Source organism: Gadus morhua, chromosome 6, assembly GCF_902167405.1.
Source record: "Gadus morhua chromosome 6, gadMor3.0, whole genome shotgun sequence".
NCBI lineage: Eukaryota > Metazoa > Chordata > Actinopteri > Gadiformes > Gadidae > Gadus > Gadus morhua.
Window position 1 is genome coordinate 7,582,073 of NC_044053.1, and position 13,522 is coordinate 7,595,594.

Here is a 13,522-nt window from a genome sequence, read left to right on the forward strand (position 1 = left end):
TTTGTTCTTGTGAAACGATAAGAAAGTAAAATGCCCTAGCTTGGTATTGTCTAAACGTAGGAGGGTTTGGACGACGCACTGAATGGATTCTCTATCCGCCTCATGAATCGACGGTTTCCCCTCTTTTCGTCCTCAGATAACCTGCTGTGGTGATCGCTTTTTAAAACAGAAAACTGCCAAAAATTCAACCAATCCAAATCTCGTGGCTAAGAAGAAAACTCATCCAGCAAATTTCCACCTGCAAACTAAACTTTCCTTTACCCTTTAACCCCTAGAATGTTGGTATTGTATCAAGTTTGTAATATTTTTAGTTTTAGTTTTTTTTCTTTTCTTTAATGAGCGTGAGCGGCTAGACGTCGGGGTCTGCCACCAGGAAGTCGAGGTGGTCTGAGTCTTTGTTCTTGAAGGCCTCGGCGATGACCCGCGCCGCGTCCCGGTGCTCGCGGCCACGCATCGACACGCCGTTCACCTCCAGGATCACGTGACCCACCCGCAGCTGGCCGCCACTGTGGGCGGAGCCTCCCTTCTGGAGGGGGTGAAGTGTAGACGGAGTGAAAGTGGTGTTGTATGGTGGGAAGAGCAGATATTGAGATATTCAAGAAGCAGAAGGAAGGAAAACACACAAGAGATAAGAGTTAAAAGCCCAGGGAAGATAACAGACAAAACAACAGATAGGTTGAGGTTGATGAAAAGGTGTGCGTGCAAGAGTGTGTGATAAGTATGCGTTCACCCGTGTGAATGCGTGCCCCTGTGTGTAGCGGTGTTTGCGTGTGTGTGTGTACTTTAACCTGTACATGTATGTGTATGTGTGTGTGTGTGTGTATGTCCGGCGTGCGTGCGTGTGCGTGTGTTGAGAGAGATAGATGGAGCGAGAGAGCCCGAGACAGAGGGGGGGGGAGGGAGGAGGTTGAAAACAAAAGGCTTCGGGCAGCTCCAGCGCTCCGCCCTCCTGGAGGTAGACAGCTGGTCAACAGAGCCGGCCCGACGCGTCTCCTCAGAGCCGACCGTGTCTGCCCTCCGCTTACGCCCTCTTCCCGTCTGCGGCGGCCGAGGCAAACATCCCGGAGACAGCCTGTCTGACCTCTCCTCTCCCTCCAGCTGCCCACCTCCAGCTCACCTCTCCTCACCCTGCTAACAGCCTCCACCTCCATTAGCCGCTAAGTGGTCCGCAGAACAAAGCTAATAATAACCCTTAATGGAATGTTCCAACATTTCGATACGTAGAAATATAGATATAAAAAGAAATACATCTGTAAACCAGGGTATTTATGTATTTTTGTGGACAGGTGATAACCCTAATGGCTTAAGCAGGGGCCAAACATTTATTTAAATCTGAAAGGATGTGTGAAAGGATTCAGGAGCATGCTCATAACTGTACATGCTCATTATAAAGGCATCTACTAAATATCTGCAGACATCTTTTTTTTATGCGTTATTCAAGGGTGTTTGTGAAGTTGGGATGTTTGACTCGCAGCCGAGTGGTGCCCAAGCATCTGCCAAGAGGGATTCCTCAGCGCGTTCCCTCGGACCCTCACCTGTATGGTGACGATGCGTGGCAACGGTTGCCGTGTGTTGGCTCCGCCCTCAATGGCAATTCCGAGGGTGCTGGTGTTCTTCATCACGCGAACTAGGGTGGAGGGGGCCAGCAGAGAGACCACCGACCCACTCTGCAGACCCCAGGGCAGAGGGAGAGAGAGAGAGAGAGAGAGAGAGAGAGAGAGAGAGAGAGAGAGAGAGAGAGAGAGAGAGAGAGAGAGAGAGAGAGAGAGAGAGAGAGAGAGAGAGAGAGAGAGAGAGAGAGAGAGAGAAAGAAACAGAGACAGATGGAGAGAGATGGAGAGAGATGGAGAGACAGAGAGCCACAGAGCCAGAGCCAGAGCCAGAGCCAGAGCCAGAGCCAGAGCGAGAGAGAGAGAGAGAGAGAGAGCCAGAGAGCCAGAGAGAGAGAAAGAGAGAGAGAGAGAGAGAGAGAGAGACAGAGAGCCAGAGAGAGAACGTCATTTAGAATTAGTAATTCAGTTAGTTAGTCTGATTGCTTCTTAGTGAACCAGTCAGTCATTCACAAAATATTTGCTCTAAAAAGCTAAATAAAATTCCAGACATTTTCAACCTTTGAAATGCAATATTTTAGACACTATAATAATATTCCATATTCCCTTTTCATATATACCTGAACCAGTGATAAGAATATCAGCTGTTTGGGTTGAAACATCAACAATGCAGGCAAATTGTGTACACAGCGACCTTATGTGAAAAGTCCCATGTCCCATCTCTGATGTAATTAGATGCCCTTTTGAATTCACACAATACGAAGTGAAAATATTAATTGGGACTAAATGTCTGTTATGTGTCAGCGCCTCGGAGGTCTGCTGTGCTGAATGCTGCAATTACCCACAATGCGTCTCAGGCGCGTGTGACAATTTGTCGCCCTCAAATCAATTGTTATTGTTATAATGAAGGGGGCCTCTTCATTTATTTTGGTTCATTTGTTGGTGTTGCTGAATCTATGACTCCTACCTGCGGCCTAACCACATGTATCTTTTTCAGCACGCCGAGAGATGTTAAAGTCATATTTTAAGTGTGCTTCACACTCTTTCTTTCTTGCGTCGATTCTTATGTAGGGCCAAGGTTCGCGACTTCATTAACCATCAGAACCGGAAAAAAAGAACAAAAGTCTGGCCAACCAGACGATAGTTTCATAACTAAGATTTAGTATCATGTGGTTTAATTGAACAGTTCATTTCCTAAAGACCCCTTGCCGTCGCCATGGGGTGTGTCAGGTCCCCTCTCGGCCTTACCTGTGTGGGGGCGTGCAGGGAGTTGGGGCCGTTGGTCGGGGGTCCCTGGTTCCCCTGGTGCCTCTCCCCTGGCGCTGGTCCCGGCTGGCTCTTACAGGGTCGGGGGCTCCCGTCCTTACTAACCCCCCCGGCCTCGGCGATGTCCACGCCGCTGTCCTCGCTCAGCGTCTGCCCGCTGTCCCACAGCTGAGACAGCGTGGCGCCTGGACGGAGGTTTGAACAGGGTTGGTTTCTGAACCAAACCTCCGGGATCCTTGCAGATGGACACTCTGGCGACCATAATGTTTGGTGATACTTGTGGAACTAAAGTGTAATGGGACAATTCCTAAATGATAGTATGCTACATTAAACAGTAAACCAATTCGCGATAAATCCTTGATGCTTCGACATTCGGTCAAACAGAAAGGTCTCACTGAAACTAACTCGCATGGATGGCCCTGCGCATACATTCTTTAGAGGGACAATGCATTCATCCCTTGACAGCTCACTGCCATTCTGCACTAAAATACGACCACGCGAAGCAATGAAATGATAGGACTTAGAGCCCAGAAAAGCTCACTGTCAAGGGACTTCCCAAAGAGTACAGTGATATTTCTATAGCGAACTGTAATATCTGCTGCGATCCGTCAACAGCCGACCCTGTTCATGTCCTGTCAGGTCCCTCTCAAGGGTAATTAAAAAGTATCGACGCAAGTATAATGTTCGTTAACACAGGGCAGATATTGGCTACAGCGTACACCGATACAAAACCAGATGCATCAACACAAATAAACCCTAAAGCCTATGGAATAAACCAGTGTTTCCCAATCTTGGAGTCAGGTGCAAATGTTGTCACCAGAGATTTGCTGGCTTAAACGCCTTAGATATTTCATAGCTTGTTTTTAAAGGATAACATGGAAATGCCCGTAAGGTCCATTGAATATGAACAGACAGACGAATGGCTCATCAGGGGCCATGGATGATCTAATATGTGTGGCGTCATGTGAATCCGTCCACTGGGACATTGACATTACAGGCAGATGTTGTCTGCGTAAAATCATGACCGAGATATTAGATGCATACATTTTTGTGCCCTGAAAACGAGGGCATGGCCCCAAAAAAGGGTTGTGAAACACCTGGTGGTTCTCTTTGTGGTCTCAACCACAAAGAGAACCACCCTCCATGCAGTATCTGAAACGTGTAAAGGAAACATATATCCCTCTCTCGGAAGTCCCCCAATCGCCCCCCCTTCCCCTTCTTGCCGCCAAACCCTGCTAAACTGAAACAGATAACACTCCCTCCGAAAGCATGCTCGGAAGTTGAAACACTTGAAACCCCCCTTTTGTTCAAAGGTCTCCGTCGTAAGATGAGAACGCCTGCGGGAACGAGTTCCAGCCGTGCACCTACCTCTCTGCTGGGGCCGGCACTCAGCTGACAGCAGGTTGGCGTCGACGGCGGTGGCAGACCCCCTCTGCAGGAGGGCCGGGGAGCAGGACCGGTCCGGGCTGCAAGGGGGCGGGGTGGCCATGACCACCGAGGGGCAAGGGGACGGGCAGGGGGAGAGGTGGGGCGAGGGCCGGGGGGACGGCATCGGAGACACCGTTTTGGACGAGGACGCGGACCTGGTCTGGAGGACGCAGGAGGAGGAGGAGTTGGACAACGGCTCGTAGGACGCGGACCTCTGTGTAGCGGGCGCCATGGCCTCCGTGCCGGGGGAGCCGGAGGGGTCCCGGCGGTACAGGAACCCCGGGCAGGTGTGGACCCCCGCGTCGGGCCCCGCCTGGTACGGGGCCGAGGGGTAGGGGAAGTGGTGGTGGGCGTGGGGGTGGTGGTGGTGGTGGTAGAGGTAGAGGTGCTGAAGCTGGTGCTGGTCCAGCTCTGAGGCGAGGTGGAGCTGGGGGTTGCTGTGCCGGGTGTGGGCCGGGAGGGAGCCCTGGGGAGCGGGGTCCGGTTGGAGCCGGGTCGGGCCAGGACCGGGGCAGACGCAGCGGGACGGCTCGCCCACCGTTGCCGACGGAGACTGCTGGGGGGCGGGGGTGGGGGCCGGGGCGGGGGCTGGGGCTGGGGTGTGGGAGGGAAGGGCCTTAAGGGACCGTTGGAGGCAGTCCTGGAGGAGTCGCGTGGGGCCCTTGAATAGCATGCTGGAGGCGGAGCCCGGCCGGGCCGGACGGGTAGAGGGTCGTCTGGTGAGGCCTCGCTCCTGGGGGGCGTGGCCCCGCTCTTTGGGGGCGTGGCCCCGCTCCTGGGGGGCGTGGCCCACTGAAGACTGGTGCTGGCATGGAGGAGAGGCAGACGAGGGCCGCACCTCTTCCTGTAAATGTTGCAATACATTTAAAATAAGCACGTTCAAAAACATTTAGACATGTTAAAATACATTATCCTGCATAATGCAAATTTTGTACTGCGGCTATTTACACCATTACACCATTATTTACATCATACTATAATTTATTATTCTGTTTATTTTATTCTGGTCAGCTTTGTCTCCCCCCGTCCCCAACCGTGGTCAACTCCCAGCATTTACTGTTTTAGCTTGCGTCTGAAAATGGCACAGCTATGAATGTAGCTAACACATTCACATCATAATCAAAAACATGCAGCACATGCAATGATCAAATCAAAGCCCCTACCAGCACCACATCCTGCAGGGCCATCAAACACGCTGCCTCACTGTGCTCCATCTTACCCTCCTCAGAGCAATCGCTCTAGAAGAGAGGCAGATAAAGAACATAAAACAGCGATGATAAAGAGGCAATAACTGACGTTTATCAATGATCATGAACATTGAACAGGGAAAGCGTCAAATTATACGATGCAATTGTAATTTCCTTTGGGAATGAGGTAGACTTTGTATGCTACATAGACATCAAGAACAATTAAAATAATTAAGTAAATCCAGGGTACACAGTCTGTATCCAGCCATACAAAGTATGGAGGAACATGGACTAACACCTTCCGGTTGGTTCCTAATGAGGCACTAAGTGACTATCATTTAACTGCAACTAGCTATGTTGTGGTTATTTTTCAACCATGATAATTAAGATGTCCTTACAGACGATTACACAAACACCAGGGCAAGCTGTACTGCCAGCAGGATCCAACCAAAACAGCATCCACACACACACACACACACAAGAAAATATACAATAACAGCATTGGCCAGCTAGAAAGAGTCTTCTGTCGCTTTATCCCTGTCAAACACTCCCTAGGACATCATGTGGAATTGTCTTTCAGTGATGAGACTCAAACACTGAAAAAAAAATTCTCTTCTCATCCATACACACACGCAGGTACCCATACACACGGTCGAAATGTTTGGAACATTGGTGAAGCATAATCAACAGATTAAGCCCTTGACAATTGCATAAAAAATGTGTATGAAACAGTGGCATAGAGGTTAATCATCATGATTATATATGCGTTACTTCTAATGTGGTTAAGCTCAAAGACGACAAAAATCCTAATCCAGCTGACAGAGAGAAACATTATATAGACCCAGATCAGGAAAGAAACATTTACCAGAAAACAAACAAACATCACTTCTTCATTTAGTTTTAAATGGACTTCTGGGGAGATGCTCCTCGCATCTAAGAACCATAGAGACGTGACCCCCTGATGATAAGATGATAATACTTTGAAAATACACAGAAATTCCTTTAGCTACTCTTCACTCTCTCTCCAGTTGTTTTCAAACTTTGTTGTGCAGCACTATAACGATTGTATGCTTTGATGGTCCTCACTGGTAGGTCGCTTTGAATAAACGAGTCTGCTGCTAAATAAAGTGTCAATTTGAATAAATTCAGACCACACTATGTTCACAATCAACTTTTCTCTTTTTCATGTAGTGGCCATCTGGATTCTAAAAGCTACCTTGGTGGGTGAACTGTATGTGGCCGCTAGGGGAATAAGGGAATAAGGCCAATACCTTGGAGAAGTGGACATGTCCGTCGTTGGTCGCAAGGCCATAGTGGGCCTGTGGGTGGAAAGACCCAAGGCCTCCATGCCAGGCCCTGTGAGCCTCCCGCTCGCGGCGCAATACATGCCCGTCGTAGACCTCCAGATCCTGGGGAGCCACCAGCGACCGCACCTCCGACATCATGGACAACTGGAACAAACAGCTTCCTGATAAACATCTGCCCATGGGAACAATAAACCCACAAAGACTGACCAGCCAGAGGTCCATCAGGATTGATTTTGAGAATTTCCGTCAAGTTTTCGCTTGGTCCAGTCCTATTCACACAGACGTACAACCATCCCGGCATCGTCCAATAACTGGGGATGGTTTGTTTAGGTATGATGTTAGCGATGGTTAGTTCAGGTATTATGTTAGAGATGGTTAAGTGTAGGTAGATGTTAGAGATACGTAGTTCAGGTTTTATGTTAGAAATGGTTAAGTGTAGGTATGATGTCGGAGATGGTTTGTTTAGGTTTTATGTTAGAAATGGTTAAGTGTAGGTATGATGTTAGAGATAGTTAGTTCAGGTTTTATGTTAGAAATGGTTCAGTGTAGGTATGATGTCAGAGATGGTTCGTTTAGGTATTATGTTAGAGACGGTTAAGTGTAGGTATGCTGTCAGAGATGGATAAGCGTAGGCATGAGGACAGAGATCATTGAGTGTAGGTGTGAGGTTAAAGAGAGTTAAACATAGGTATCAGGTTCCAGGTTGCTTGGTTTAGGGTTGGCGTACCTTTGCGTGAGTGTTGAAGAGCTCAAACAGGGCCATGGTGAGCGGCTCCACCCCTATGTGTCCATTGTGGTACTCCTGGAGGTAGTAGGCCATGGTCTGTCTCTCCAGGTCCGTCAGGAGGAGGTAGGCCTGCTGCTCCAGACTCACCTGGGGACCCGGGGGCCCCAGAGCCCTACACGCTGAGGGCTAGGAGGACCAGGGCGTGGGGGGGGGGGGATGATCGGATGCATGGATGAGTGAGCGGAGGATGGATGAATGAAAAGAAAAATGGAGAGGCAGAGGAAGGTTAGGAAAAAAGAGAAGACACAAGTTACTTCCACACACTTCCACACACATATTTTCACAATAAATGGCCTGGTTCCTTTCCATTTTTCCAATTACCTGACAGGAAAAAGTTTGATGGCGCAAAAGAACGGCACCACTTCAAACCCACTCTGTTACCTTTGGCTCAACTGGTTTTCAGCTGCTCCGAAAACCCAGCGTAAAGCCCAAATATAAACGACCTCCCTGCTGGGGCCGGCCAATTGCTTGCACTAAAAGTGCAAACAATTGGAGTTCTGTGGGAATTTTGGGAATCAAATAAACAACTCATCAACTGGAGAGAAAATGTCAACACATAAATGCATGATGCTCCCTTTTGGTGGAGTCGGTAATGATGGAATAAAACACTGGTGATGAATGGGACAACAAATCCATAAATAAGCATTCCTCAAGCCAGCGTAAGAGGAGCAAAAAAAAAGGTTAAGAATCCTCAGGCAGACGAAGATCAGGAAGAAGCGCAGACATGGAGATGGAGGCTTAATAATTACAAATCCCATGACCCCATTTGCTGGGCGCATTGAGAAATCAATAGTTAATAATACTGTAGGATGGGGACCAGACGCTGGCCCGTGAGGGTGGACAGAGCTGAATTCACCCTTTCCAATGTGCCATCAGGCTGGGAGAGACTGCTGAGCGTTATCGGATAACACGCAGTCAGCTCAGTTGTGGTCCCTCCTACTAACGAAACATAATTCCTGATATCTTCCTCTGAGGTGTATGCGTCAGTCCGTGGAGCGAGTAGAAGATGAAGACGAGAAGAAGAAAAATCGATTCGCCACTATTGGAAATCCTTTCCCTTTCTCACAGAACTGACGCACTCGCAGCCAAATCCATGTAACTGAATCGGACATCTCTTCCTTGGAAGCAGGTTCTCTCTGTGGGATGTGAACGCATGAAGAAGATGCAGGGTTTGAAACCACCAGATGTGATGTTGCTTCATCGTTAAAAGCCATGTTTAAATGTACCCTTTCACAAGAGGAGATGTGGGAGTGTCCACCCAGATGTGTGATGGATACATGGACCTACCAGTTGGTATAGTGCCCCTGGGGAGGATCTGTGGACAAGGACCAGACTATGGACCAGTCGGTATATACAATCAGATACACTTGTCCATTCATGAAAAATCACGAGAACAGCACCATACACAATGTATATGTGTGTATATATATATATATATATATATACATATATACATGTATACATATACATATATATTGTGCTTAGTGCTGTTGCCATGATTGAATCACAGTGTTTTGATCCTTCGTAAGCCACTTTTTTCCGAAAATTAAATTCTAACCCAGAAACAACTTTATCCCGTGTAAGGGCTGATTAACCTCAAAGTCAATAGAATGAATGGGATTGGATGATGTTAAAATGCAATTCCTTTAAGAAGAACATCCAGGGCACACATCCCCTCTTAGACCAACTGCCGTGTCACCCCTCGTTACAACCTACCAGGGGTTCTCTGCGCGCAGAGCAGAGCTTAGACGCACTCTGCCTCCCAAAGTAGAACCATTTCCTCTGTGATAGAATCTGACAGGGCGCTTTTGGAGCCACCCAGGCACATTCTACTAAGGACATAAGTGGAGGAGGAGGAAGGGAGGGAGAGGGGGGGGCGGGGTGGCGGCAATAGCAATCTCTGCTTCGAGGTACGTGCCAAACGGGAGGCAGAGGCAGCTTCCCCGGTCCGGCGAGTTTGGCGCCCATCCCCCCCCCCCCCCCCCCCCCCTTTCTGCAGTGACCTTCTCCTTCGGCTCCGGAGCGTCTGGCAGAAGACTGCGACATTGGACTCAATGCGGTAACGCTGAGAGGACACCCGGGGGGGGGTTCCTGCTTGAACTGGACCCCGCCTCCCCTCTCCCAAACTGTTTTCCTAACGAGATGGTGGAGTTCTGGTTGCCATCGCCCGGGGGTAAAAGTCACACATAAGCTCTCTTTAAAATGCAGTCCGTTCCTTTTTATTGTTATTCGCCATCTTGTTTCTCAAATGCTAGCTGGGGGGGAATTCAGTATTCAGTTCCCCTCCCACCCAGCTTGAATTTCAAACCAAGTTGGAACCAAGATGACCGCGAGGTTAATAAGATCCACTGCGTCCCACAAGAATTGCAATAATGCATTGCAGTTTTATTGGAATTCTGCACCCTGTGCTGACCCTTTGTCCTGGCCGAGAGAGGCCCCAGGTTGGGGGCCAGTGTAGCAATGTCATCTGTACAGGCCACCTAGGTGGTGGCTTCTTACTGGGCTCCTCCAAATCCCGGACGCAGGGTATAGATGATGAAACCGCGTCATTGCAGAGCTTGAGCATACAGCAGGTGTTCCATGCTGCATGTAGGAGATCTCCCGAGTTTATGTGGGGATGGCTGGTCTAACACGTGTGCACGTATTACTCAACGCACAAAAGCCTCACCTGGCACAAGTCAGACTGATTAGACTCTGTGTGAGTATGCACACCTGTTTTGCATTAAGTGCATTGCTTAAACCAGACATCCACCACACAGTGAACCTCCTCATGACGCAACCTGTATTTAACCTTATTTAACCTTTCATTTTGACCAGGAATTCTTTAATGCATTGTTCCTATTTGCATATATCATGTGTTTCTGAGTCTGTTCATATTTTATTTCAGAGCACAGATTTGTTTTGTATTTATAAGATGAGATAGTACTTAATTAGGGTGCCACGGCAGCTAATACAGTATACACTGTATTATATTGTGTATAGGTGTACACAAATGATTACTCACAGTAACTTAAAAAACATTTGACTGGTAACATGTCATATTTGAGCTCATTAATCACACGTTGTTGTAAGTTCTGGCAGCAAAATAAGTTTGTGTCCCGACCACTTTATATCAGCAGAGGGTGACGCAGTGAGTGCTCTTCACACACATCTTGAGATCCACTCAGGCTCCTTCAAAGGTTATCCGAGTCTTTCCCGCTGGCTCCCAGCGTTAAAGGAAGATTGTGCGGAGATAGGGGGTGTTGTTAATTATTTCAACAACTGCTAGATGAAAAGTAAGCAAAGAATACTAGAGGCTTCCTACATCCACAACCCCTCCGTCCATTCCTTCCTTTCTTGCTTTAGTGCTTTCCTTTTGAAATGTGAATAGTTGCTACGTTGATGAATCTAAATTGATGAACAAAAGGTAATTCTCTGCATTTTCCATAAATCTCCTTGATCACCATTACATAGGAATTCAACAAGCACTTATTTCTAAGGTCTTAGCAAACGTGTGTCTCTGCGTTAGTGTCTCTGTGTGTGTCTGTAGTATGTGGCACACACTGGAAAGCGCGCGCGCACACGCACGCACGCGCGCACGCACGCACGCACACGCGCACACGCACACGCACACGCACACACACACACCACACTAACACATAAATCCTCTAAAGCTGCCTTCCAAGAACACACACTTCTTCTGGGCCTCTTGCATTTCAGTGGTCATCAGTCACCCGGCGCACAAACCCTGTGTTTACACTACTGTGTTTTCAGCCCCTGTGTTTCATCGCCTCTGCTGATACACCAAGGGGGAGTTAATTAGTTAGTTCTCCATCGACAACCCTCGATTTTCTCCCGACCAGGAATGACGTTAACCCCACACACACTCAAACTCTCCCCTGGCAGTACAAACTTCGAGGTGGGCCGACGCTACTTAGCATTGGCGCGTTGAGTCTTCCTCTGTTGTTAATGGAGTCTCTGGATGAGTGAGAGAGTGGTGTTACAGTTCGCAAACGCAAACAATATTAGATATTAAAATATTCATCCCATTCGAGCCGCTGTGCTTATAACAGAGCGAGTAGAAGGCTGGGTGGAGGGTGTGCACAGCATATGATAAGAGAGGGAGGCAGGGGTTTAAAACAGCTGCCATCTCCTCCTACTGAAGTCTCAGCCAGCCAGCTGGGAGTGGAGCTGAGAGTAGACGCTAGCAAAAAGACCACCTGCCGAGACGGAAAGGGCCGCTTCAAGGCTAGCCGTGAGGTAAACTGATAATACGGTGTGTTTACAGAGGGGAAACCTGCATGCTTGGCATTCAGGTCCCTGAATAGAAAGTTTGTATTGAAGTACCGAGGCACATTTCACCTACCTATTGGACAATCTCTTGTTGATTTGAAGTAGCGCATGAACATCACCAAGGCCACCTGGACACACACATTCTGCGGTGATTCGAGCGGGCGATCACAGCATCGGCTGTTTGCTCCTGACTTTTAGCAACATGATTGGACCTGGCATAGGGTGTTCTACTTCCAGCCAAAAGGTTTTGGGTTCAAACCCTGATAGTCTGACTGTATCACTAGGTAAAATACCCTAACCCCTACCTGCTCCTTAATAGCTTCTTGCTGAATTCACTGGATGTCGCTTTGGATTCTGTGAAAATAATTTTCCGTTCCTTCTTTTGTCTGTTAGTTATGTTAGGCTTGTAACCTGTCTGCTTACTGCTTGCCTCCTTTTCAAACGTTGGTTCTTTCTTTGTATCTCGTGGTTGTTTATTCTGATATTATTATTCCGATCACCGCCGGTTGTGAGAAATGTCCAACGCATTACGGCAAGTGAGGCCTCACTCAAGTTAAACATCTTGTGTGTTTGTCTTGGACTGAAAGGCACGGCTCATCGTTCAGTGCGATGCATTCTAAAGAGCAGGGCCTGGCAGGCCGTATATCTTCTCCTCAATGCGTGAAGATGAATGGCTGACGAGAGGAGGAAATTAACATCAAAAAGATGGAGTGGAACACAGTCTTCATAGTGTGTAAGAGGGCTGGGTTTTGTCTCACCTTCGCTAGTGCTGCGGTGCTCTGGGCCGAGGTGGGTCTGAGGGAAAAAAAGAAACATGCTACAATCAGTATTATGTTACTAATATATTTGTCTAATTATGATTGACTGAAATTGTTGTTGCGTCTGCAACCTATAGTTAACCTATTCTACCTATAGCAATAGTTCTGAATGGTTGGAATTGATCGCAGGGTTGGGTTCCATACGCTTTTTCTAGCTTTTCTGAGTTTGGGTTCCCTTTCCTATAGTTTCCCCCACTATAATCCACAGGGTACTGTGACTTATTCATGTGTAAAGACATCGGTTTTAGAATCATAAAGCAAAATGAGGCCTCACGGCTGGAATTGTATTTATAATGCAACAACCAAAACACAGTGAAGGGCAAATTAGAATCACAATGGGATGCAATGATAATGATAAAATGTAACTTTACATTCAATATAATACATACGTTCCCAGCATTCTTAAATCATGAATGCCGAGTTGCAAGTTCAAAGCCGTTCTAGAACACCTCGGGCAGAATGGAGGTGACGGCTCTGTTATGCTGAGCGGCCATATTGTAGCCTTTCCAAGAGGAGAGGAAATGCATACCTGGCACTGTCCTCAATGAGGTCCTCCTTCATTATGTCTTTAGAGCGAGAGCTGGCAAACAGAGAGGGGCAAGAAAGAGAGATAGAGGCATGTGGTGAGCGAGAGAAAGAGGGAGAGAGAATGAGAGAGGTAAGGGGAATGGGTGATAGACTGAGAGAAAGATAGAGGGGGGAAAAGGGAGAGAAAAAGGGAGAGAAAGAGAGAGGGTAGTGACAGGGGTACAGAAAGGTAGAGAGCGTTAGAGATAGAAAGAGAGCAGTAGAGAAATAAAGAAAGAGAGAGAGACAGAGGTTTAGATAGAAAGGGAGCAGTAGAGAAAGAAAGAAAGAAAGAAAGAAAGAAAGAAAGAAAGAAAGAAAGAAAGAAAGAAAGAAAGAA

General features: G+C 47.8%; 1 protein-coding gene across 1 annotated transcript in view; it reads right to left on the reverse strand.

Annotated features, from left to right (window-relative positions):
- Positions 1-245: 245 nt before the first annotated feature.
- whrnb (whirlin b) overlaps positions 246-13,522 on the reverse strand; it is a 37,498-nt gene continuing 24,221 nt past the window's right edge. Inside the window, exons 5-12 of the mRNA XM_030359721.1 lie at positions 12,556-12,592; positions 7,466-7,651; positions 6,703-6,882; positions 5,408-5,482; positions 4,185-5,088; positions 2,799-3,001; positions 1,536-1,667; positions 246-526 (exon numbers count right to left, since the gene is read on the reverse strand). Coding sequence (XP_030215581.1) covers positions 350-526; positions 1,536-1,667; positions 2,799-3,001; positions 4,185-5,088; positions 5,408-5,482; positions 6,703-6,882; positions 7,466-7,651; positions 12,556-12,592 — 1,894 coding nt within the window. The 3' untranslated portion in view covers positions 246-349. The remainder of the gene's footprint in view (positions 527-1,535; positions 1,668-2,798; positions 3,002-4,184; positions 5,089-5,407; positions 5,483-6,702; positions 6,883-7,465; positions 7,652-12,555; positions 12,593-13,522) is intronic.